Source organism: Helianthus annuus, chromosome 2 (genome assembly GCF_002127325.2).
Source record: "Helianthus annuus cultivar XRQ/B chromosome 2, HanXRQr2.0-SUNRISE, whole genome shotgun sequence".
Taxonomy (NCBI): domain Eukaryota; kingdom Viridiplantae; phylum Streptophyta; class Magnoliopsida; order Asterales; family Asteraceae; genus Helianthus; species Helianthus annuus.
The window spans coordinates 160241249-160267926 of record NC_035434.2 but is presented as its reverse complement, the minus strand read 5'-3'; the positions used below and the strand labels follow the sequence as shown (position 1 = coordinate 160267926).

General features: G+C 40.0%; 1 protein-coding gene and 2 non-coding genes across 3 annotated transcripts; 2 read left to right on the top strand and 1 right to left on the bottom strand.

Annotated features, from left to right (window-relative positions):
* Positions 1–6801: 6801 nt before the first annotated feature.
* Positions 6802–6908, top strand: LOC118489837. Its single transcript, XR_004887850.1, has one exon. It is a non-coding gene; the product is annotated as a small nucleolar RNA R71 (small nucleolar RNA).
* Positions 6909–17739: 10831 nt separating this feature from the next.
* Positions 17740–17845, bottom strand: LOC118489862. The gene has a single exon (XR_004887875.1). It is a non-coding gene; the product is annotated as a small nucleolar RNA R71 (small nucleolar RNA).
* Positions 17846–21742: 3897 nt separating this feature from the next.
* On the top strand, positions 21743–22698 carry LOC110934124. The gene is made up of 2 exons (XM_022177314.1): positions 21743–22120; positions 22234–22698. The coding sequence occupies exons 1-2, from the start codon at positions 21743–21745 to the stop codon at positions 22696–22698; spliced, it is 843 nt and encodes a 280-aa protein (XP_022033006.1).
* Positions 22699–26678: the final 3980 nt, after the last annotated feature.

The window sequence follows — 26678 nt, the reverse complement described above, 5'->3', positions numbered from 1 at the left end:
CGAGTGGGTCACGCAAGCATATAAACAAACATTCACAATTTCACACAAGGAACGTATAACATGTTATTCAAATAGAGTTCACATAATCACGTAACGTTACACAAAAGTAGGTTTGAAATGCGAGTTGTCACAATTTGACTTTTGTTGACTGTTTGATGACGTAAGCTACGACATGCGGCGTAGCTTACGGTGCCGTATGGGGTGAAAATGTAACTCCTTCATTTAATGACCTTTTCAAGATGTTTTATGCTCTCCTATCATGGTTTGGCGGTTACACAACATTTGGAGATGAATTTTGGCTAACTTTTGGAGCTTGAAAACTATCTCTATCATTGTTTTTCATGTTCTTAACATGTTTGAAGATTAAAACCTGGTTTATGATGTTTGTTCAAGCCATGAGTGGCTAAACACTTTGTGTTTATCTTTGGTGGAATGTTATGTAAGACTTTATGCTTGAATACCTTATTTCTAGAATAACAATCTCTATCTTTATTGAATTGCTTGTTATGGTGTGTGATTGTTTGTTAGTAAATTGTTAATTCTTATGTTGAACTAATTAGAAACCATACGTTCTTGGTGCCATTGGCAATCGAGATATAATGGGTATAGTTAGGCTTGGGTAAGGGTTGATTGATCATTGGGTAACAACCTCACGTTTTAGGAATCTGAGTACTTAGTTCCCTTTCATCACTACAATTAATCACACATGAACTATGTCTATGTAGTTCTTTCTAGTGAATGATAGCATAAATGTCAAAGCAAACCGGAAACAGAAGATAATCATTTGTCTGTAATTTGTTTATAATCAAAACTTTCATTTTCGCAATTACATTAGTAATCTTAGTTTTTTCAAAGCAAATCAATCAATCCAACTCTTGAATTTACTTTTATTGTCATTAGTTTAATTTTAGTGAACTTAGAGAAACACTTTAAATAACACATATTCCACAAACTCCCTGTGTTCAATACCCACTTGCCACTAACTATTTAGTAGTAGTTGGATTAAATTTGATGACCACGACATCACGTCAAATTTTGGTGCCGTTGCCGTGGAGTAGTGCGCAACGTGTGCTTTTTTTGTTCTTTTTAAGTTTGTTATTTTTCTGGTTTACGCTGGGTGTGTTAGTGTGCAGGTATTTACAGGTGCATGCGTACTAGAAGCTCTCACAAGCTATCTCCATTGGCATTTGATCCAGAGATTGAACGAACTTTAAGAGGAAACAGAATCTTGTTAAAGGAAAACAGAATCAGCGGATCATCAATAACACCAACTACACCAATTACACCACTTAGATACATGGATCCACCGCCACCACCACCACCCACTACGGGTGAACTTATACCACCTTTCATACCATCATCCACTCAACCTTCACCAAATACTACCATGCCTAACACCACTACCAATCCTACTCCACCTCATGATGTTACACCAACCAACACCACACAACCCATTACCACCTAAGAAGAACCTACACTCACTTTTAACCCTTCTACTACAATTCCACCATTCACCCATTTCTTCTCGGGTGCGGGTCAATCATCTTCACCCTATACAATAGCACCAAACTCAACCAATGTCCATGCTACTTCTACATTTAGACCATCGAACTAGTCGGGTTTTCAATATTTAACTTTTCCATTTGGGCAATCTTCGGGTATAGGGGGAGATGGATATGATGAGGGGTATGATGATTTTGAGGGTTATGATGAAGATGGATATGCATATGGGGGTTATGGAGATGTAGGGGAGTTTGCTTATGTACAAGGTCAAACTCAAGGAATGCTAATGTGCGTGAAGTGTGTTATATTTTAGGTATATATTTTAAGCCCTTTTACACTTTTTAGCCAAGTTTTAAATTTATAAAACACGATATTTACTAACACTAAACACACATATGGGCAAGTGCACCCATCGTGGACGTAGTATAGTGTTGGTAACATACCGAGGTCGTCCAAGGACACAAGAGCTTTTAGTACCAGTTTATCCTCAACGTCTAATCAAATCAAAATTTTAGAAATACATTTTTGAAATAGAAAAATAAAACTACCTAAAATGCTGAAACATAAAATAAAAATAAAAATAGATAGACAAGATGAATCACATGGATCTGACTCGTGTGTAGTGTAACCTTTGATTATATTCACACTTTTCCACTTGTTTAAGAGATTATCTTAGTTATTGTAGTAGGCCCCTCTTTTTAAGGCGACCTTACCCTCAACCCAGTAGTTTGAGTCAGCAAGGATACAATCCTAAAGGGTCGGATTATTGAAAGATAATTAATTAAGTTATTAATGCATAATGTGGTAGGCCCCTCTTTTGAAGGCGACGTTACCCTCAGCTAAGTAGTCTGAGTCAGCAGGGATACAGTCCTAAGTAGCTGGGTTAAAGTTTTAATAGTAGTTGAACTTATGAGAGGATCAAAGAGTTTGGACCCCCGCCATCCAATACCTTAAGGTATTGAAGGAGGTCTTACTAAATTTGACCCAGGTCCTTTGCAGGATCTATACACTGAACAATGGCAACACTCTTACCAAACCATTCCCTTAACCCCTGACCAGGTAGCCAACATACCTCCATATAGACCATGGAGATACGAATGGTGAAAATCTTTTATTTTATATAGACAGTAAAATAATGCCAAGACACCACGGACAAACGATAAGGAAGAATCACCTTCAACATAAGAAACTAGTAATTAAAGTCATTAATACAAAATCAATTAAAAAGTGCAAAAGATTAAAAATAAAAAGTATTACACTAAACACTTGTCTTCACCAAGTGATGTAAGAGACTTAGGTAAACATGGCCTTTGATTGTCAAGAACTCTTACGATCAATCTTGGATCCCGAGATGACACACACACTCTATGATGGACAATGGATGATGGTGGTGGATGATGGTGTTATGGTGGTGGTGGGTGGTGGGTGGTGGGTAAAGTGTGAGAGAGGTGGTCTGCCAAGGGATGAGTTGCAAGAGCTCCAAACACTCCTATTTATAGGCTGAACAGAAGCTCGGGCACCGCCCCGTGTCCGCTGGGCACGGCCCCGTGTCCATCAGACTCTCTCTCTTCATTAATTGTAATTCGCAATTACAATAAATGCGCCTGCAGGAAGTTGACCACGCCCCCGTGTCCACTGGGCACGGCCCCGTGGTGGGCAGTAGATGCTTCTATGGGTTTGTCTTTTCTGCTGGCACTTGGGCACGGCCCCGTGCTCACTGAGCACGGGGCGTGTTTAGTCTTCTGTCTTCTTTGTTTTGCTTGGGAAGATGCTGTCGGGAGATCGGGCATGCCTCTTTTGTTCCATTTCTTGTATTTATGTTAGATTTAGCTGTCTTTTTGTTTCTTTTGTTCGTTTGAGCTCATTTAATCCTGAAAATACAAAAGGAAGACAAAAATGCACTTTTTCCAACACTAATACTAAAAAAGGGTTAGTTTTATGCCACAATTGATGTAATTTATATGTTTCATTTTGTGCACAACAAATACCCCCACACTCGAATATTTGCTTGTCCTCAAGCAAAACTCTTTATAATGTGTCTTTATTCACTCCCAAATGGAATGGGTAGAAGAGAAGGTTTTTGGGCTTGTCATAGAGTGTCGGGATTTCCAAGATTATTTAGGTTTTATTTTTATTTATTTACTATCATATTTGTCATGATTTATTAAAAACGTTTCTTAAGATAAATTACTTATTAGGGCATAACATACCTCTTTAAAATTCCATTTTATACAAGTTCACATACCTCACGGGGAATCACTCAACACTCGGCCGAAGGTGTATTTTTAGTGAATCACTCGAGAGCGGCATGGAACCAAGCAATCAATCCTCCTCCTTTTTAACTATATACCTTTGTAAATATCAAGAGGGGTTTTTGGGTTAAGGGTTAGGCTTGGGCTAAAGGTGGGTCGTTGGGTTAGTGGTTAGTAAAAGGGCGAAAAGCGTAACAAACATCGGTTTTTGAAAGACTTTTTATTTTTCACATTTTTATTTTATTTTGATGAACCAATTGTTTCAAACGAAGTTATTTTTGATGAACTTGTTTGTTTGTTTGGTTTCATCAAAATGTTTTTTTTTTCAACTCATAAGGAAACCGAATGTTGTTACTAAAAGAAAAGGGTTAAAATAAAAAGGTTAAGGTGGGTAAAAAGGGTGATTGTTTTGAGTTAAGAAATGAAAAGGTTTAGGCTCAAAGGGGTTAACTAGGGGGATTTTGGGTAGGTGGTAAAAAAAATGAAAAATAATGGTGTAGAAAGAAAAAGGGTTAGTCCTAATGCCTCCATCATTTACTTACTCAGGTTTAAGTTGGTAAGGACTGGGAATGTATTGTTGTGGCAAGTTCAAGAGTCGTACGAACCAAGGCTCAAAACTCACTTTTGTGGGAAAGAGTTTTTATATGATCAAGTATATATAATCAAATTTTAACTAAGTTTGTCATGCCTTTTCATAATTTTTTTATGTTGGTTCTTTTTATCACGACGCTATCGGTTGTGAACTTGTAAAAATATAACTTTGTTAGAACTTGAATTCCCAACTTAAACTTAGACAAGTAAAAAAAATGAAAATTTTTGAAAAAAATTTGGGGTGATTAGTGGTTCCAATAGAGTTTTGTGTAAGGCTTGTTATTAGGACTTGCAAGATTCAAGCTTTTAGCATCCCCCACACTTAAATTACACATTGTCCTCAATGTGTCCCAAAAATAAGTTTTTAGGTTGATTGAATGTGTAAATGGTGTTAAAAGCAAAATTTTATGTTACTGGCATCCTGGATACGGCACCGTGGTGAACGGGCACGGACCCGTGTTCAGGTGCCAGTGACAAAATTTAAGGAAAAGAAACAGAAGCCTAACGAACACGGCCCGTGTCCAGTTACCTGAACTGGGTAATTTTCTGCAGAGTGTGAAGCACGGGGCCGTGTTGGGCGGACACGGCCCGTGCTGAGCTTACTGTAATGAAGAAATTGTTGTCGTATGGACCTGTTTTCGTGCATGGGGCGATGTTTCTCGTTTCCCTTGTTATCCTTCACCCTCCCGAGTGTGTTTTATTCCTGCAAATTAAAATTAAACTAAAAGATTAAACTAAACTAAGGATAGTTCCGCGGAATGCCTCCGTGGTGCGCCACGTTTATAAGGGTCTTTGGCTAGACCTAAAGTGAGGTTATATGTTTTCCGAGTGGGACGTTTTGCATCCCATGTTGCATCGTCGGAGAGCGTCATCCAAACTCGAATCAATAACCTTCATGTAATTGACCGGGTCATCGTCCTCTACTCTCTTCCCAACCCCAAACTTCACTTCCTTATCCCCATACTTCAAAGTGAGTGTTCCGTCATTCATGTCTACCACCGCTTCTGCGGTGGCTAGAAATGGCCTCCCTAGTATGAGGGGGACTTCGGTGTCTTCTTCCATATCTAGTATGACAAAGTCGGCCGGGTAGACGAACTTGTCGACTTTGACCAATAGATTTTCAGTGACACCTTGCGGGTATTTGACGGACCTATCGGCAAGTTGTATACTCATCTTGGTAGGGCTCGTTTTTCCTAGGCCGAGTCGTTTGAACATTGATGCGGGCATTAGGTTAATGCTAGCCCCAAGGTCGGCTAGTGCATTACGAATGGGGGATTCCCCGATCGAGCAAGGAATTGTGAAGCTTTCGGGATCAATCTTTTTTTGGGGAAGTTAGTTGAGTACAAGGGCGGAGCATTCTTCGCCTAGGTTAACAAATTGCAATGATTCAATTTTCCTTTTATGAGTGAGGAAGTCCCTCATGAATTTTGAGTATTTAGGCATTTGAGTTAGGACTTCGATGAAAGGAATATTAACATGCAATTGTTTTAGTAGACTTTCGAATTTTGCAAATTGCTCAGTAGTCTTTTGACGAATTAACCTACCGGGTTATGGAACCGGAGGAGCCTTGGTGGGCTCTTGAAGTGGAGGAGAAGCCTTCTCTTGTTGGGGCGGTGGTGTGCTTTCCTCGGTTGGTGGTGGCGTAGCTTTCGCGGGACCCACGGTACGGTTTCTTAATGTTATGAGACGAACTTGTGCTTTTGGGTTTGTTTCGGTATTACTTGGTAACGCGCCTTGTGGTCTCTCGGAGAAATTTTGAGCTAGTTGATTTATTTGTCTTTCAGTGTTTTGTATACTAGCTTGTTGATTTCTAAAATTTGATTCCAATTGTTGAAACCCATCCGAGTTTTTCTTTTCAGTGTCGGAGATGAGGCGAGATATAGTATCTTCAAGCCTTTCTCATCCACCTTGTTGTTGAGGGAAATTTTGTGACTCATTTCTTGGTTGTTGAAAGTTTGTTCGTTGATTTAGAGTTTGTAGGTTATTACTATTGCCGGGTTCTCTCCAACCAAGGTTAAGGTGGTTACGCCATCCTTGGTTGTAGGTACCTGTTGGAGAACCCGACGGCCTAGGTCTATTGTCAATGTAGTTCACCGATTCGGATTGATCATCTGTTTCTTTCATACAACTCCAATTTTCGTGTGGCCCACCACACCCTTCACAAGCCATAACCGAGACTGTTTTTGTCATTTCTAACTTTTTAATTTTTGAAGAAAGGGCCTCGATTTGGGCTTGTAAAGAAGTGCTTTCATCAACCTTATGGCCGCCCGGGGCAATAGACTTATTGCCTCGGGGAGTGTGCCACTGAAAATTGGTTTGAGCAATTTCCTCGATTTGATTATATATTTCATGTGGGCGGTGATTACCTAAAAGTCCCCCAGAGCTAGAGACAAGTGTTTGTCTTGTGTGTGGTAACAACCCATTGTAGAAAGTTGATACTTGTTGCCACACCGCAAGACCGTGATGAGGACACTTTCGCAATAGCTCTTTGAACCTTTCCCAAGTTTCATATAAGGATTCCCCATCCTCTTGTGAATATGTATTAATTTCAGTCACTAATTTAGCCGTTTTAGCGGGAGGGAAATACTTATATAGAAATTTTTGGGCTAGTTCATCCCAGGTGTTTACCGAGCCAACTGGGAGGGCGTTGAGCCAAGCTTTTGCTCGGTCTTTTAGTGAAAATGGAAACATGCGAAGGCGGATGTCGTCATTTGATGCTCCATTGATCCGAAATGTATCACATATTTATAAGAAATTAGTAATATGTAGATGGGGATTGTTAGGATCTGGGGCCGTCATGATTGTGTTTGTTTGCATAAAACGAATACTAAGTGCAGCGGAAATGAGTAGCAAACTTTGTAAACACAATCAAAGGAAAGTATAGATTGATAAACAATTGCTTTTCATTGAGTCAAAAGATTTACATAAAAGCAAAAGATTACAATGCAAGCTTACAATCTAAACTCCCCCTCAGCCTGATACACCAGAGCTGGTTGCACAAGATGAAAGGATTGAATTGAGGAGAAGAACTCACTCAAACAATCAAGTATAACAGTACAGAATACTGTCATATTTATAGGCAAACCAAACTACTGATGAGCTTCAGCTAACGTCACCATGATAGTGACATCTAACGACCTAACAAACTATAAACACTGTTCTATACAAGCTACTGACATGTAACATCTGATAAGTAGTAGAAAGCAAAACTAAGGAAAACTACTGCTTCACGTTCCACTGTTGTAGCCTGAGCACAGATGTTGAATCTTCAGTGCATTCTTCAAAGGTGAACAGTCTTTGAGAGAGCAGTGCTTTGAGTCTTCAGCAGTACTTAGGAAACAGCAGTAGATAGAGCATCACTGTTTGTCTTCAGCAGTCGTTGGATAATCATCAGAGTTTGGTTTATCAGTTGTTGTAGTTGAGCAGCACTTAAGATCCATCAGCTGTTAGATAACCACTGTCAAGGGGAGAGCAAAGTGTAACCTGGTGCTTATTGATAGTCCACTGATGTGATCCGGTTTTGGCTTTACATTATCTGTTCTACTGGTAGGGTTCAATCCCAACAATCTCCCCCTGGAACAGATAATGCCAAAACCCTTCATTATTCAGGACCTTTATTACTCATCAAGAGTGCCTTAGCTTGTTCCTTAAATTCAGCTTCAAAATCTTTGGCACTCTGGTCATCTTTATCCCTGCACAGTGAAAGCTCTAGGAGATCCTGCAAATCTTCAACACTAAGGCCTAGTGCTTCTTTCCTTGATATGTGCTTCACCTCACCATTGGATCTGAGCAAAGTCAATACGTGGGTCTTTTGATCAGACTTCCACTTTAGTATTTTTGAATCCAATGGGTTTCTTGGGAGAGATTTATTATCAGATGAGTTGAGGGATGATGGCCTTGAAAACACATGCAAACTCTCAGACATTCTTTTGAAAGCTTCTTCAATGACTTTGTTTGCTGCAGTTATGTCTTCTGCAGCTTCTTGTCCAGTAAGCTCTTGTTTTTCTTTTTCTATCATGCATGTTGCATTGTTTGGGGATGCAGGACTGTTTAATACCTTCTTAAAAAGGTTTTGAATTCTTGCTGAGCTATTTTCTTTTAGACCCATTTTCATGATGGTGTCTTTGAGATACTCTGCTTCCTTTTCCTTGACCTCCTTGTTAGACAGCTGTTTACCTTCTTCTTGGTTTGTCACAAGAGTAAGGTTGTCTGCTGATTTTAGCATTGTTTTGAGGCTTTCAATTTGTTGTTCTAGCTTCATCATTTGTTCTCTCTTCTTCCTTTTCTTCAACCTCTCATAGGCTTCATCAGTTTGCTACCTAGACCATTTTGATATGGCTTCAGCAGTGTCCACCTTAGCATCCACTAGCTCCTTTTTCTTTCCTTTATATTCAGCAGTGAGGTCAGCAATGAGCTTTTTGTACTTACTCCAGTTTGGAGCATTCTTTTTCTTTGAAAGATCATTCTTGATTCTTTGGATCCTTTCAGCCTCATGCTATAAAGCTACTAAAGGCCATTCTTTAAACTGTTGTTCTTCAGCAGGATAGAACTTTTCTTTCATGATGAAGGCTAGAAGTTGTTCTCTCAACTTCTTCTTTTGATCAACCTTTTCTTTGTCTAGCTCTTGTGCAAATTCTTCTATCTGCTTAACCTTTGCAAGGTAGAACTCCAGTCTATTAGCAATGCCTTCTTCGCTTAGCCTTTCATTTTCACTGTCAATCTTAGCTTTAACTCTAGCTTGCCTTGCCTTTATCTTGAGATAATCATTTATATCTTCTGGAGCTATATAGCCTATGAGTGAGGATAATTTTCTTTTTGAGGGATCTGGTTCTGTATAAAACTGCCTCATCTCATTTTTGATGGCTTCAAGCTCTAGTGGATATTTTTCAGCATTTGGATCATGTATCCCTTCCTCGGCAGTAATTGGCTTTCTTTTTCTGCCAAAGAGCTTAGGTTGAGATATAGGAAAAGATAGAGCAGTGGTGGATGGTTGACTAACAACTGTTGAAACAACCAGTGTCTCAACTGCTGTTGTCATTACAACTGCTGATGTATCAGCAGATGTCTTCTGCTTTTGAGCAGGGGTTATTGTGGCAGTTGTTTCAAGGGTGATCAGTGGTTGACTAACAGATGTTGAAACAACTGGTGCTTCAACTCCCGTTGTCATTACAACAGATGTTATAACATCTGTTGTCTTCTGCCTTTTAGCAGGGGGCGATGAAGGTTTGGTTGTTTGTGATGGTAGTGGTGGTTTTTGTGTTGTAGACACAGGTGATGATGGTGGTGGAGCAGTAGTTGTGGTGGTGTGTGTTGGAACAGTAGTTGTGTGTGTTGGAGGTGTGTGTGTTGATGTAATGGCAGCTGTTTAGCTACTGACAGCAGTTTTTGTAACTACTGTTGTATCAGCTATTGAAGTTTTTGAGGTTTTGGGTTTTTCTGGTTCACTGTATATCCCATCTTCTATACCTTTATTTTTCAGCTTCATTTTCTCCCCCTTTTTGGCATTATCTGCCAGGGGTGTATCCATGAAGAAGATGGCAGATGGAACTTTCTCACTCTGAGCAGTCTTTTGTATGCTAGCTTTTATAGCCTTGATGTCTGCTTGAGTGTCTTTGAACCGAGATTCCACCATGTTGGTCAGCATTTGTACTTGATTAGCATGCTTTTTAGCAGCCATTTGTTGCTGTTGTTCAAGCATGGGCTGGAAGATATTCCAAAGCTCATTTGCAGCAAATGCTTATGGAGCAGGTGCTTGAGCAGGAGGAACAGTTGATTGGGCTTTTTGAGCTTCTAACAGCTGCTGCACGATATCTTTTATCTCGGCAACAGAAGATTCCAGATTTTCAACTCTGGCCGTCAATTCATTGTATTTTGAATCATCACCTGAATTAACAGGATCATCTGAATCCCCACCAGTGGTGGTTGTATCAATGTCTGACTTAGGAACAGAGTCCCAAAAATCATCCATTGATGCCCCTTTTTCTTGGTACTGGGGACTTCTTTCTTCAGCAACCGATAAACCTTTGATGTTACCAGCAATTAAAGATAACTTGCTGGTGGTTACTGATGTTGCCATGGAAGAAATTGCCTTCAATGGAGTCTTAGTAATGTAACAACTGTCCAACTGAAGATCTGTTGATCCATCAGTTGTAGTTGCTGCTCCACTTGAACTACCACCGAGAGTTACTTGTAACTCAGGGGGTGTAACCTCCTCAGCTGTTGCTAGGTTAGCAGAGGTATGAGCATCAGACCCAGTCACTTGTGGAGGTATACTCTCAGTAATAGGTGATAGAGAGGAACTGGTTTGTGTATGTGCCATATCAACTGCATGCAACAGGGGTATTATTAATTGTGGCAATATGATTGGTGAGGGTATGGGTGTTGAAAGAGACATGTCCTTGGGATCAGGACTGTGGAAGATGGATCCGAGTGGATACAGTGCTTCATAATTTGGTGTCCCTGTGCTTACAACCTGATCCTTTTGTGAGGATGCAGGAGGAGTATTAGGTTGGGGTTGAGATCTTTCTTCCAACTACTGTGAGGAAGTAGCAGCAGTGGTTTCTTGTAACTTTTGTGTTGTCACTGGCATTGACTCTGGGATCTCATCTTCCAGAGTTGCCATTGGTGTGGGTTTGGTGGGTTTTCTGGATGTTTTTCTTTTGGTCTTTTTGGTGACAGGTGTTGGTTTCAAAGCAGTGGGTGTGCTACTTTGATCACCTGGAGTAGTGGGCTCAACAATGGTTGCTTGAGGATCAGTAGCAGTTTCTAGAACCTGCTCAGCCTCCTTTGTTTTTAATTTTATTGGTGCCATCATTCTTGAAAATGTTTCAATTGTTAAACAGTTTATTTTGAATGAGACACCTTGTTTGGGCAATTCTGCATCTTTCTCTACAAATTTTTGTTCAAAATAGTAGCTTAGAAATCTTGGAAAGAGCAGAAATGCTTTATTATCAACGTTCTTTACCAAATCGTCAAATATTTCCTGGGAGTAGTTATAGTTTTTATCGTTTAAAATTGCATACCCCAGGCATTGATTTTTGTTGGTATCTCATTAAAAGACGTTGTTTTATTAGAAACACACATGAGCAGTGTGTGGAATAAAAATCTGGGTGCAGAAGGGAAGTAACCCTTTTGAAGAGTATCCCTATTTGGTTGTTCTGCATAGCCCCTGTTCATGAAATCCTTTACCAACTCGTCTTTTGTAAATGAGGTTTTTCCATTTAAATCATCGAGTTTAAAGATTTCAGAGATGGATTTTGGAGAAATTTTTACCTTCTTACCCTGTATCGAGGAGTTGATGGCGGCGATGCTATCTCCTTGTTTCTCAAGGGTGGCATTTTTCCAGAACTCTCTCTGGGTATCAAGGTAAATAGGAGCGTCTGCTGTTATCAAAGTTTTGTACTTTGATGCAGAAAGGATGTCAAGGATGGAGTCGAAAGTGTGGTTATCGGTAGGTTTTGTGAGAATACCTACATAGTTGTGTGGAGCTTTGTAACGAATCTCCGTGGTTACAGCAGCCATTTGAGTGGCCTCTGCTGTTGTGGAAGAAGATGATGGTTTTGATTTTGGTTTGGGTTTTGCAGATGGCTTCGATTTTGGTTTCGTCATTTTTATGAAGAAGATCGAAGAAGATTTTTGGAGTTATGAGAGGGAAACTGCTTTGTGAAGAGAATGTTTGGAATTCAATTCGACAGTGTAATCATCTGTTTGGATTTAATCAGGGTTTTATTTAGGGAAAAAGTGATTGCTGATGTGGCAGCGGTTATTTTGATCTGAAGGCTAAAAACTGACCACGTGTTAAACATCTGATGGAATGGAAAATAATGGAAGACAGTTATTTTAACAACTACTGATGGATCAAGCGTCAGTAGTTACAACGATAATAAAATGAAACAATGGATGTAACAGTGGATGAAACAAAGATTTTAAACATCAGTGTTTTGGAGAAGCAGAGGTTGACTCTCAGCAGTGGACAGGCTTTAGAGAACAGATGTTGAGGCACAACAGCATTTAAGGAACAACAGTGGTAGAAGATAAAATTGTTTCAACAACTGATAGTGCAGCAGTGTTTCAACTTTTGACAAATAATGTTAGCATCTGTTTGTTCAGATGTAGAACGTGATTTTTGCTTTGTGAAAGCACAGTATCTTGTCTAACATTTGTTGAGCACTAGAGATGCTATTCTTAACAAAATACATTTTAGATGTAAAATATTAAGATTAAATTGTCATCAGTAAACTTCAGAAATTTTGTTCAAGGTTTTGCCAACTGTCTATTTTTTTTTTAGACAGTGGTTTAGCATCTCAGATGATGAAGACTTTTCTACTAAAACTACTCATTTTGTGTCTAATTACTTGAACTAGAACATGAGTGTCTAGTAGTTCACAATCAATTTGCAAACAATTTTTGATCAGTGGTAACCAAACTTGAGCATAACACGACCTTGATATGAGTGTCATTTCCTTTTGACCAGTTTTAAGGACAGTAATTTCACAAAAAAAAAATTAGGAAATTACATCCTGACCAGAGATGAACTTTTACTATCAAAAAAGAGTAAAAATACAAAATATATTTTATAAAAAGTAAAATATATCTGGTTTTATTTAGAGAAAAACACCTTAAGAAAAATTAAAGGAAGTTTTGAAAAATAAAAGGATCTGACAACTTTTCAATTAGGTTCATGATCTATCATTCTCAAGTTATTTTGACCATAGTTTGGGGTCATTTTCTTGACAATTGATTGTAAATCTTTCTTTTAAGAGCTATCACTGGAGATGCCATTGTTACCTGAACAATTCCTGTATTGATGAATGCACACAGTTGCATGACTTCATTGTTTTACCCAACTGTAACCTCAAGAGTGTTTTATGCTTATACTCTTTTCTTTTGATTTCAAAATTTTTAAGATAGCAACACTTCGAGATTTGTTCATTTTCCTTTTCCCTTTTTACCCTGTTTATTCACATGTTCAGAAATACTCACTAGGAGATTATATTTTGAACATGCTTTGTCCATGATCACTTTGAAGTAATGTTTTGAGAGATCTGACCATATTCGATCATGTTTTATTACAGATCTCACATTACCTATGATTAGGACTGTTTTGACACCTTATTTTCTCAATGTGTTTTGGACAAAGTTGATTTGGTCCTTTTGAAGGTACTCAACCTGCCTTTGAGCACATGAGAGATTTTGACTAAAGTTTTATTTCCCTCTTTTCTATGTCTGCAGTATACTAGTGTTTTAAATGAACACAAGTTCTGCTGAACTGAGGTGCATACTTTAGTGTTTATTGAAAACATCACAGATATCGAAACAACAATTGAAATCAATTTTGAAAACATCGAACAAACCCATAATTTTATCAGATATTTTGCAGATCTGAAAACTATGAGTGACATAGGCATGATAACACTTGTTGTGTGAGATTTGTGTGTCATATGACATCTTGGTTGATTTACAGAGTATCTGAATAACCATTTTGACCATGATTCACTCTTTACTCTGTTTTTCAACTGAATACAACCAACCTTAGTATCAATAAATTTTGAGCTGAACTGTTATGTCAAATTGATTGTTAGATCGAATTTGACTGTCCAAGCTCTAATACCAATTGTTAGGATCTGGGGCCGTCATGATTGTGTTTGTTTGCATAAAACGAATACTAAGTGCAGCGGAAATGAGTAGCAAACTTCGTAAACACAATCAAAGGAAAGTATAGATTGATAAACAATTGCTTTCATTGAGTCAAAAGATTTACATAAAAGCAAAAGATTACAATGCAAGCTTACAATCTAAACTCCCCCTCAGCCTGATACACCAGAGCTGGTCGCACAAGATGAAAGGATTGAATTGAGGAGAAGAACTCACTCAAAACGATCAAGTATAACAGTACAGAATACTGTCATATTTATAGGCAAACCAAACTACTGATGAGCTTCAGCTGACGTCACCATGATAGTGACATCTAACGACCTAACAAACTATAAACATTGTTCTATACAAGCTACTGACATGTACATCTGATAAGTAGTAGAAAGCAAAACTAAGGAAAACTACTGCTTCACGTTCCACTGTTGTAGCCTGAGCACAGATGTTAAATCTTCAGTGCATTCTTCAAAGGTGATCAGTCTTTGAGAGAGCAGTGCTTTGAGTCTTCAGCAGTACTAAGGAAACAGCAGTAGATAGAGCATCAGTGTTTGTCTTCAGCAGTCGTTGGATAATCATCAGAGTTTGGTTTATCAGTTGTTGTAGTTGAGCAGCACTTAAGATCCATCAGCTGTTAGATAACCACTGTCAAGGGGAGAGCAAAGTGTAACCTGCTGCTTATTGATAGTCCTCTGATGTGATCCGGTTTTGGCTTTACATTATCTGTTCCTCTGGTAGGGTTCAATCCCAACAGGGATCCTCATCCGCAAGCCCATGGAAGGTTGCAGAGTTTTGAAGCATTTGTATCAAATGTGGCCGAAGTTCGAAGTTGTTAGCTTCAAAAACATTCGGTGCATTGATAGCGGCGCCGAGATTACCCACGGTGGGTCGTAGGTAATCCATGAGGGTACGTTGGTCCGCCATTAGAAGTGGGTTCCCCGAAACCTTTTCTTGGTTTTTAGCTTTAAGTCTTTTTTCTGAGAAAGCGTTCGGGTTTTTCTAGAGGTTCTTTTATGTCTCTACTAGAACTGGAGCTCATACACTACGTAGAAGGTTCAGACGTGGTGTCCGGTTCCAAGAACTGCAATAAAAAAGAAAAGAATGTTGGTCAAGAAGTTCACCACGGCCACGTGCTCAGTGAACACGGCCCGTGGTCGGAGATATAGCGATTGTTTTCCGGATCCCTGTTACTGGAAAGTTGGACACGGCCCCGTGTTGCACCGACACGGCCCCGTGCTCAGCTATCTGTAACTCGGAAAATAAAAACTGCCAGTGACACTGCTGGGCACGGCCCGTGTCCGACCAGGCACGGACCATGCTGAGCTCTCCAGAAGCTGAAAAATTAGGAAAATCCTAAAAAAATAAAAAGAAAATTGAAAAATGATTAGGCCGTTGATTCCTAACTTTCTTAAAATCTTTGTGTCCCCGGCAGCGGCGCCAAAAACTTGATGTGCATGAAGTGTGTTATATTTTAGGTATATATTTTAAGCCCTTTTACACTTTTCAGCCAAGTTTTAAATTTATAAAACACGATATTTACTAACACTAAACACACATATGGGCAAGTGCACCCATCGTGGACGTAGTATAGTGTTGGTAAGATACCGAGGTCGTCCAAGGACACAAGAGCTTTTAGTACCGGTTTATCCTCAACATCTAATCAAACCAAAATGTTAGAAAAAGATTTTAAACTAGAAAAATAAAACTAACTAAAATGCTGAAAAATAAAATAAAAACAAAAACATATAGACAAGATGAATCACTTGGATCCGACTCGTGTGTAGTGTAACCTTTGATTATTTTCGCACTTTTGCACTTGTTTAAGAGATTATCTTAGTTATTGTAGTAGACCCCTCTTTTGATGGCGACGTTACCCTCAACCCAGTAGTTTTGAGTCAGCAAGGATACAATTCTAAAGGGTCGGATTATTGAAATATAATTAATTAAGTTATTAATGCATAATGTGGTAGGCCCCTCTTTTGAAGGCGACGTTACCCTCAGCTAAGTAGTCTAAGTCAGCAGGGATACAGTCCTAAGTAGCTGGGTTAAAGTTTTAATAGTAGTTTAACTTGTGAGGGGATTAAAGAGTTTGGACCCCCGCCATCCAATACCTTTGGGTATTGAAGGAGGTCCTACTAAATTTGACCCAGGTCCTTTGCAGGATCTATACACTGAACAATGGCAAGACTCTTACCAAAACATTCCCTTAACCCCTGACCAGGTAGCCAGCATACCTCCATATAGACCGTGGAGATATGAATGGTGAACATCTTTTATTTTATATAGACAGTAAAATAATGCCAAGACACCACAGACAAACGATAAGGAAGAATCACCTTCAACATAAAAAACTAGTAATTAAAATCATTAATACGAAACCAATTAAAAAGTGCAAAAGATTAAAAATAAAAAGTATTACACTAAACAGTTGTCTTCACCAAGTGATGTAAGAGACTTAGGCAAACATGGCCTTTGATTGTCAAGAACTCTTACGATCAATCTTGGATCCCGAGACGACTCACACACTCTATGATGGACAATGGATGATGGTTGTGGATGATGCTGTTATGGTGGTGGTGGGTGGTGGGTGAAGTGTGAGAGAGGTGGTGTGCCAAGGGATGAGTTGCAAGAGCTCCAAACACTCCTATTTATAGGCTGAACAGAAGCTCGGGCACGGCCCCGTGTCCATCTGACTCTCTCTCTCTTCATTAATTGTAATTCGCAATTACAACAAATGCGCCTACAGGAAGTTGACCACGCCCCCGTGTCCGCTGGGCATGGCCCCGTGGTGGGCAGTAGAAGCTTCTATGGGTTTGTCTTTTCTACTGGCACTTGGGCACGGCCCCGTGCTCACTGAGCACGGGGCGTGTTCAGTCTTCTGTCTTCTTTGTTTTGCTTGGGAAGATGCTGTTGGGAGGTCGGGCATGCCACTTTTGTTCCTTTTCTTGTATTTATGTTAGATTTAGCTCTCTTTTTGCTTCTTTTGTTCATTTGAGCTCATTTAATCCTGAAAACACAAAAGGAAGACAAAAATGCACTTTTTCCAACATTAGTACTAAAAAAGGGTTAGTTTTATGCCACAATTGATGTAATTTATATGTTGCATTTTTTGCACATCAAATGCCAAGTGTTGGTGGAGTTCCACAACAACAACTTATACCACAAAATATTCGACCAAGGCCACAAGTGCAACGTCTTATACCATTGCAACAAGTTCATCCACAAAATGCACAACCACAATTTCAAAGGCCAATTCAACACCCATCGATGCCACAACATCAATTTCAACCACATGTACCTCAAGGGCCTATACAAAGACCAATGGGTCCTATTCGTCCAAGGGGTCGGTTGGGTGTACCAAGAAGACATCTTAGAGAACATGCGAGAGGCATTGAAGCGCATTTTAGGCCGGTAATTACTCACATTCCTTCATCGGTAGTTATTCCTCACAATAATGAAGGGAGAACTTTTGAAGTGAGAACCAATTCACTGCAAAGTTTGACGAAATATAAGGGTCTAGCAACGGAGGAGCCTTATTTTCATTTGGAGGCCTATGACTCGATTTGCAACACTCTTGGGAGTCAAGGATTTTCGGCCGATGATGTCAAACTTGTACTATTTCAATTTTCTTTGGAAGACAAAGCAAAGAAGTGGTTCTACACTCTACCTTCAACATCTATTTACACTTGGGTGGAGATGCAACAAATATTTTTAGATGAATTTTACACCGCTCAAAAGACTAATGATGCTAGGAAGGGGTTAAGGAGTTTTCAACAACAACAAGGTGAAATGTTTCATGAGGCCTTTGAGCGTTTCAACATGATGATCAAGAATTGCCCTCGTCATGGGATTGAACTTTGGGAATTGATGAATGTTTTCCACGAGGGGTTAAGTGCTGAAGATGCTCGCATTTAATGTCCATCACAAATGGGACTTTTGGCATAAACTACGAGCATGATGATTGGGAGTTTTTGGAGCAAATGGCAATTACATCAAAAAGAAAAGCTCAAGCATCAAGGAGAGCACGACCGGTTATTACCCGAACTCAAGTGCATGCGGTAGACGATGGTAATGTTCAAACCTCTAACCAAATTTATGTTGTTTGTGCTATTTGAAATGAAATAGGACATGCGGCTGAAAATTACCAAGGTGGTGAAGGGCAATATGAAGAGGTTCATGCTGTGCAAGGTTAAGTAGGGGGTGGTAGAAACTACAATATGAATTCTAACACTTACCACCCCGGGTTGAGAAACCACCCAAATTTTCGGTATGGGATCCCTTCAAGTCAAGCAAACCCGAATTTTCAAGGAAGTCAAGGTAACTTTGGTTCGCGCCAACCTTACAACAATCAAAGTGGATATCGAGGTGGGAACAATCAAGGGTACCAAAGGCAATATCAAACGGGTCAAGAGCAAGGGGCGTCTTCGGGTGGAAATGAGATGATGGATATGTTAAAGAGCATGCAAGCGGAGATGCAAAATAGAAATCAAATGGATGATGCACGCATACAAAAGGATGAAGCCCGTGATAAAGCAATTCAAACTTTGACCACCCAAATGGGTCAACTCGCAACCGAAGTGGCGGACTTGAAGAAAAATAAAGGTCAATTACCAAGCGACACTAAGGTAAACCCGTCTCATAATACTTCTAGAGGTAACAATGTTAATATTCATCATGTAAGTGTTTTGAGAAGTGGGAAAGAGTACAAAACCAATCCTGCACTTTGGTTGATGGGGTGGTTGATGACATAACGGGTCAAGAGAGTGAGGAATAAAATGAAACATCTAACAATTCTTCTAAAAAACCCAATTTGGAAAAACCCGAAAATAATAAAGAAAAAGAAAATAAAAATGAGGATGGGGGATCTAGTCAAGTACCATTTCCCTCGGCTTTATTAGATCCGGATAAGAAAAATTTTATTTCAAAACGGGTCCTCAAAAGGAAGAAATGTGGGAGGTTTTCAAACAAGTTAAAATTAATCTTCCTCTACTTGAAGCAATAAAACACGTACCCGCTTACGCCAAGTTTTTGAAAGAATTATGTACTCAAAAGAGGCAACAAAAAGTGCCTAAATTGGTTGACTTGACGTTGTGGGTAAACGCGTTCTTGAAAGGAGATCTTCCTCCAAAGCTACAAGATCCGGGAACGCCTCTTATCAATATTCAAGTGGGAAATTTTCGAACTGCAAGGGCGTTACTAGATCTTGGAGCCGAAGTAAGTATCTTACGGGGGGGGGGGTTATATGACCAATACGACTTTGGTCCATTGAAACGGGTCGAGACAACGGTGGTATTAGCCGATTTGTCTCATAAACTTCCTCAGGGTATTGTGCGGGATGTGATAGTTAAAGTTGATGAATTTTATTATCCCTTTTATTTTCTTGTGTTAGATTACTCATCCGCGGACCCAATTCAACAACAAAATGTTATTTTGGGTCGGCCGTTTTTGAACACCGCACATGCCGTTATTGATTGTCGATATGGTAGGGTCGACATGACATGACATTTGGTAATAGGAAGATGAGATTAAATGTTTTTACTAACGGTGCTAATGTTTATGGTGATGAGTGTTTTCTAGAAGATTTCATAGATGGATACAATCCAAAGGAGTACGAGGAAGAGATTTTGGGTTCGTGTGTATGTGATGTGTCTTTTCAGGTTCATGCATGTGAGTTGGAAACGGAAGAGAAGGAACAAGAGGCCCTTGCGGTGAAAGAGGGAAGACCGCCATGGACCCACCAAACGAAAACTTTACCGGTGGGAATTGATTCGGGTACAAAACCTTCATTGGAGTGTCAACCAAATGTGGAACTGAAAGAGCTACCGAAACATCTAAAATAAGCGTTCTTGGGGGAGAATGACACCTTACCTGTGATCATTGCTTCTAATTTGGCGGTAGCTCAAGAAGAGGAATTTATACGGGTTTTGAAGGCTAATAAGGCGGCAATTGGATGGACGATAGCCAACTTGAAAGGTATTAGTCCATCCATTGTAATGCATAAAATCATTACAAGTGAAGATGCGAAGCCAACCTGTGAAACACAAAGAAGGTTGAACCCAAACTTGAGAGAAGTGGTCAAGAAAGAAGTAATCAAGCGGTTGGATGCGGGGATTATCTACCCCATTTCGGACAGTGCCTAAAAAGGCCGGTATTCAGGTAATTAATGACGAACAAGGCAAGCAAATTGCCACGGGACCAGTCACCGGGTGGCGAGTTTGCATTGATTACAGAAAATTAAACGCCGCTACCTCCAAAGACCATTTCCCGTTACCCTTCATTGACCAAATAATTGAAAAACTTTCAGGTAAAAAATACTATTGTTTTTTTGATGGGTACTCGGGTTATAACCAAATTGCTATTCACCCTGACGACCAACACAAAACCACGTTTACATGTCCATATGGTACATTTGCTTTTCGGCGAATGCCATTTGGACTATGTAACGCCCTGGCCACATTTCAAAGATATATGATGAGTATTTTTTCGGACATGGTCGGGGAGTCTCTTGAAGTGTTTATGGATGATTTTTCCATCTTTGGCCCAAGTTTTGACTCTTGTCTTGATGAATTGGAAAAAGTTTTAAAAAGGTGTGTTGAGACAAACTTGGTGCTAAGTTGGGAAAAAAAGCCATTTTTTGGTTCAAGAAGGTATTGTGTTAGGGCATGTTATATCGGATCGGGGAATGGAGGTAGACAAAGCAAAAATTCAGGTAATTTCATCTCTACCCCCACCAAACAATGTTAAGGTGGTGAGATCATTTTTGGGACATGCGGGGTTCTATAGAAGATTTATTAAGGGTTTTAGTGTAATTACAAAACCTTTATGTAATTTATTATTGAAAGATGTTCCATTTGATTTTACTGACGAATGTATGCAAGCGTTTCATGTGTTGAAGGAACAGTTGGTGAAGGCTGCTATCTTGCAACCACCGGATTGGTCGAAGCCATTTGAGATTATGTGTGATGCTAGCGACACGACCATTGGAGCGATTTTGGGTCAAAGAGTTGATAAGAAGCCAGTGGTAATATATTATGCAAGTAAAACTTTGTCCGAGGCGCAACTGAATTACACCACAACCGAGAAAGAATTATTAGCGGTGGTGTATGCCTTGGACAAGTTTAGATCATACATTTGGGGGAGCAAGGTGATCGTGTATTCGGATCATAGCGCGGTCCGATATTTAATAGAAAAAGAAGGATGCAAAGCCCTGGTTGATTCGTTGGGTGCTTTTGTTGCAAGAGTTCGATCTAGAGATTCGGGACAAAAAGGGATGTGAAAATGTTGTTGCGGATCATTTGTCCCGGATCCCATTGGAAGGTGTTGATGACCCAAGCGAGATTAATGAACGGTTTCCCGATGAGCAATTGTTAGTCGTTTCTACTTTCGTTGCACCTTGGTATGCCCACTACGTGAATTATTTGGCCAAGGGTGCGATTCCGAATCATTGGACGAAAAAGAGACGACAACAATTTTTAAATCAAGTAAACCAATATATTTGGGATGAACCGGATTTGTTAAAAATCAGACCCGATCAAGTGATAAGAAGGTGTGTTCCTGAAACTGAAGTACTAGAGATTTTGACCCATGCTCATTCATCGGCATGCGGAGGGCATTTTAGTGGGAACAAGACGGGTTACCGGGTGTTATTCTGTGTGTTTTATTGGCCCACAATTTTCAAAGATTCTTGTGAGTTTGCCCAGAATTGTATAAATTGTCAAAAAGTTGGAAGCATATCGAAGCGGGATGAAATGCCTTTACAACCAATCTTGGTGGTGGAGGTATTTGATGTTTGGGGAATAGATTTCATGGGTCCGTTTCCTAATTCAAATGGGTTCTTGTACATATTGGTTGCGGTTGACTATGTTACGAAGTGGATAGAAGCTATTGCTACAAGGGCCAACGATCATTCCGTTGTATGTAAGTTTGTGCAATCCTACATCTTCGTTCGATTCGGTGTGCCAAGGGTGATAATAAGTGATGGAGGTTCACATTTCAAGAATTTCAATTTTGGGAAATTGCTAAAAAGATATAATGTGAACCACCGAGTGGCTACACCATACCATCCGCAAACAAGTGGACAAGTTGAAGAGTCCAACCGTCAAATTAAAGAGATTATCATGAAGACGGTAAGAATGGATAGTAAAATTGGTCAACTAAACTTGACGATGCGTTGTGGGCATACCGGACGGCCTACAAAACTCCAATTGGTAACACCCCTTATCGGATGGTGTATGGAAAGGGGTGCCATTTACCAATGGAGTTTGCACATCGAGCGCATTGGGCCATCAAAACTGTTAATGCGGATTATGATGAAGCGGGTCGAGTAAGGAAGTTGCAATTGAATGAGATTGAGGAGATTAGAGACGAAGCCTATGAATGTGCATCCGCATACAAAGACAAACCGAAGAAAGTTCATGATGCAAAGCTAAGGAAGAAGAACTTCGAAGTGGGTCAAAAGGTGTGGTTGTACAATTCGAGGTTGAAAATGTTCGCGGGCAAACTCAAGAGCAAATGGATGGGTCCTTACGTAATCCGAAGAGTGGGAAGATTTGGAGATGTCGATATTCAAGATGAGCAAACCAATAAACAACAAACGGTGAATGGGCATCGACTCAAACCGTATTTAGAAGGCAACAACATAAATAATCTTGAGCTTGGCAAAGTGGGTTACATTCTACACCCATTAGATGACGAGGAAGCATAAGAGGCCCAGGTTTGGTGTTTGTACATGTTTAGTTTAGTTTGTTTTGCTTTGAATAAAGTCCGTTCCATTTTAACTTGTGTTCGAAACAAGTGTGGGGAAATTCGTCTGAATTTCCCGAACATAGAGTTGAGGACAACACGGGTTTTTAATGGGGGGTAGGGTATATTTTACACGTTTTTGATAAATTATAAAAAACAATAAAGAGTTAAAAAAAAATTAGAAATTTCTAAATATATATATATATAGAATTGCGCTAAAATAAGAACCACCTCGAGTTGTAAGAACTGCGAAGTGGACCAAATTTTTTTCATAAACGTAGATGCGTGTATTATAAACACATTTGTAAAAAAAAAATCAAAAACAAATGTCGTGTGTGTAGTTTTGAGCACCACAAGTTTGTGTTTACGGGTACCGTAAATTTCCGGTAAGATTTACGGTACCCGTAAACACAAACTTGCGGTGCTCAAAACTACATACACGACATTTTTTAAATTTTTTTACAAATGTGTTTATAATACACGCATCTACGTTTATGAAAAAAAATTTGGTCCACCTCGCCCCGTACGGTAGAATACCGCTTGGTCGGGCATTTGACCTTAATCGATTAGTGGTTAATTATTGTTAAGATGACCCGTTAAAAATTTGATTTGTTTGCTTAAAGCCTTTGGGGGGTTAATGACCATGTCCCGGATATCCCTGGCATCATCTTACGAGGTGGCCACGACCTAAGCACGGGGTGTAGGCGTATACCCGAAAGTTGCAAATGAAAAATGGTATCTCATTTAAGGATTAACCTTGTGGGTATTATACCTGTGGCGTGTCTATTAGTCTTTAACCCGGTCTTCGAAACGGGCTACTGAACGCAAAGAAACATGTAATTCGTTTACAAGTATTATATTAAAATAATTATCCCAAGTTATAAAAGTTTGTGCCATGTGCATTCAAATAAATTTTATTACACCTTTTGCAAAAGTGTCGGTTGAATGTATTTACCAGTGTAAACTGACGTATTCTTCCAAAAAGGTTAACTGCAGGTACTAAACGAACTAGGCTGGCTTTCTCCTAGCGTCCACAATAAGTCTCGCAAGCTTGGACGTCAAGTTGTTGAACAATGTTCCTATTTATATTTTTATCCCCTGTGGATTATTTTCAACTATTTGTGATACATGATATTACAATAACATACAGTTGAAATATATCTATCTTTTGCTTCCGCTGTGCATTTATATATTTTGTTGTTTGACTGTATTGTCGCCAACTACGTCACGGTAATCCCCCACCGGGCCCACCGGTGAAACGTGTGGAAATCGGGGTGTGACAGGTTGGTATCAGAGCCAGGTTGAGTGAATTAAACACTATCCTTATGTGTTTAATCTCAATGACACAATTGCACGTAATTGAGTCTAGACAAGAACTTAGGACAATTCCGAATTGTTGCTTTAGTTTGTCCTTTATTGTTTGTTATTTATTTTAATTGTAAAAGCAGGAAATATGCCACTAGCAATCAGAAGAGGAGGAAGAGGCAAAGGGCCGATCACTACCCACAATGATCACGAGGCCGGACCTTCACGCATGCGAGCTCCTGCCAGCACGATGAGTGCCGAACCTCAGAGGAACAGGAGGAACCTTTTTGAGCCCGCTAGACGATCTACCTCTCATAGTTCAACATCGTCGTACCGTCACTCTTTTGGGCCGAATTCGGAGAACGAGCCCGATAACCCTCAACCTTCATATATACCTCTCCAGCGATCCGTTTCGCACCATTCCTTTGGCGACTGTACTCCTGTCTTTCAGGGACAGTTTAACCCGGCAAACCTATTCCAAGAACCAGCAGGTTTTAACCCGTTGGGACTAGAGGACCATTTCTCCGAAGACAATGCGATGGACATGGACGAGGACACGGATCCCGTCGAGCCTGCACGTGGTACTCCCACGCACCCTATTGAAGTCTCTGACGGATCATCTTTCCACGGAACACCCTATCAGGGTCCAGACAGTTTCCAAGCAAGGTTCAACCAGTATGAGTGGTATTTTACACCCTCTCACCAAGCATCGCCTCATCAGCAGCAGGATCCCTCCGAGGATTCGCGTTTCGTGGCAGTCACGCCACCGCCTCCACCGCCGCCAGTTCAGCAGGCACCTCCAGAACCACCAAGGCGTAGGAGATCAGGCGCATGTATATCCGCTCGAAGAGGGGATTTTCACTTTAGCACCCCTCGACACTCCAGTGGTAGTCATTATCCGCCACTGCATGAAGACCCACAAATGGGTGGACCCTCAAACCCAGTTCAAGAGGCGAATTCTGCACCAGTTACACCACCTCCGCCACCGTTTGGTTATGATAACCCGATACCTACATACGCCGGCTCCACGGCATATAACCCGTTTGAGCAGCCAGCTCACACTCACTACAACTATATTGGTGTCGACCCATACCTAGAAGTAGCGGCAAACTACCACGCCCGTCATCCTGAAGTACCTTATGAAGTCCCATGGGGAATGGGATACTCAACTCATAGGTATCCGGTACCTGCTAGCACTCCGGCTCAGCACCTATTGTAGCCGCCACGTTTTTCCCCACCAGAGCAGGAAGAAATCCTCCACCGTTTAAACAGGGTGGAGCGAGACTTTGAAGAAGAGCGTAAGAACAACCGTGGTTTCCTCAAAGGCCTTGCAAACCTGTTGAAAGGAAAGAAGAAGCGAGATCATTAATCTCTATATATATTATTGTATTTCCTATTTCAATCAAGTCCCTGCGTGGACATTTATGTGTGTATTTAGTCCCTGCGTGGACTTGTCTTTTAGTCCCTGCGTGGACTTGCCTTTTCAGTCCCTGTGTGGACATCTATCCTAGTATTTGGTCCCTGCGTGGACTTGTTTTCTGTGTAACCTCTGCGTAGGTATTTCGTCTTTTAAAAAACAATCCCGTTTAGGGCAGTGTGTAACTTTTTATATGTATTGAAATGTTAAGTTTATAAATTTTATTTTTGTCATTATGTACATTATATATGAAATAAATAAATCAAAACCCTTCCTTTTAAAATAAAGTTGCCTATCATGCATTAAATAGGAATCTCAAAGGGATAACCTAGCCGTTGTGTCATATTATGACCTGGCCAAGATGGTAAAACCTGATTAAAAGATTCAAATTCCTGTTAACCTCTGTGAACATATTAACACTCCTGGCAGATGTGATTCGTTAAAATCACACGTGTCATTCTTATATAAGGATTCTTCAAAAGATCCCCAAAACCTCACTTATAGATTTATAAATCATGGGTTTAAATCATCAATTCAGATGATCGAATAACAAGCATCCATTAGTGATGTAGTGCTTACGGGCCATACTCATTGTCATATAAGACAAAAGACAGTGGTAGTCTATGACTCCCAGTGAGAAAGGTAAAGAACTATGTTCAAACCTTCACGCCTGGATTCTCTGAAATCAGGGCTTATAATTTAAAACGTCCCTGTGACTAGGCTTCTGTGCCACTAGTAATATTGTTTATAATTAGGATAAGTTGCATTAAAGTCCTAAATAAATGTGAGTAGCAAATTGACCAAATATGGCCTATGTTTACCATGGTTAATAAATTTCCCAATAAAGGGCGATTCCATAATAAACTCCTAAGTAAAACCTTTGCCGATATCTTATATTGCAGTTCACGATTGCATTGGCAGACTCGGATGAGATTAATAGTCATCCAAAAGAGAATGAGAATGATAACGCCCGAATTAATATAACGGGTGCTGAATTAAAAGCGTTAGTAGACAACGCTGTTGCAACAGCCTTAGAACCATAGTATGAGGAATATAGCGAGTCTCGAAGTAGGACGTTATCCGCACCGCATTCTAAGCCCAAGACTCATTCTGGGGCGCATAGCAAGCCTCCCTCCAAGAAGGAAGAACCAAAGAAAGATGACGATTGTTATGGGTCATTTTCTGAGTATACATATCCTGATTAATATCCCGCTTTTAAT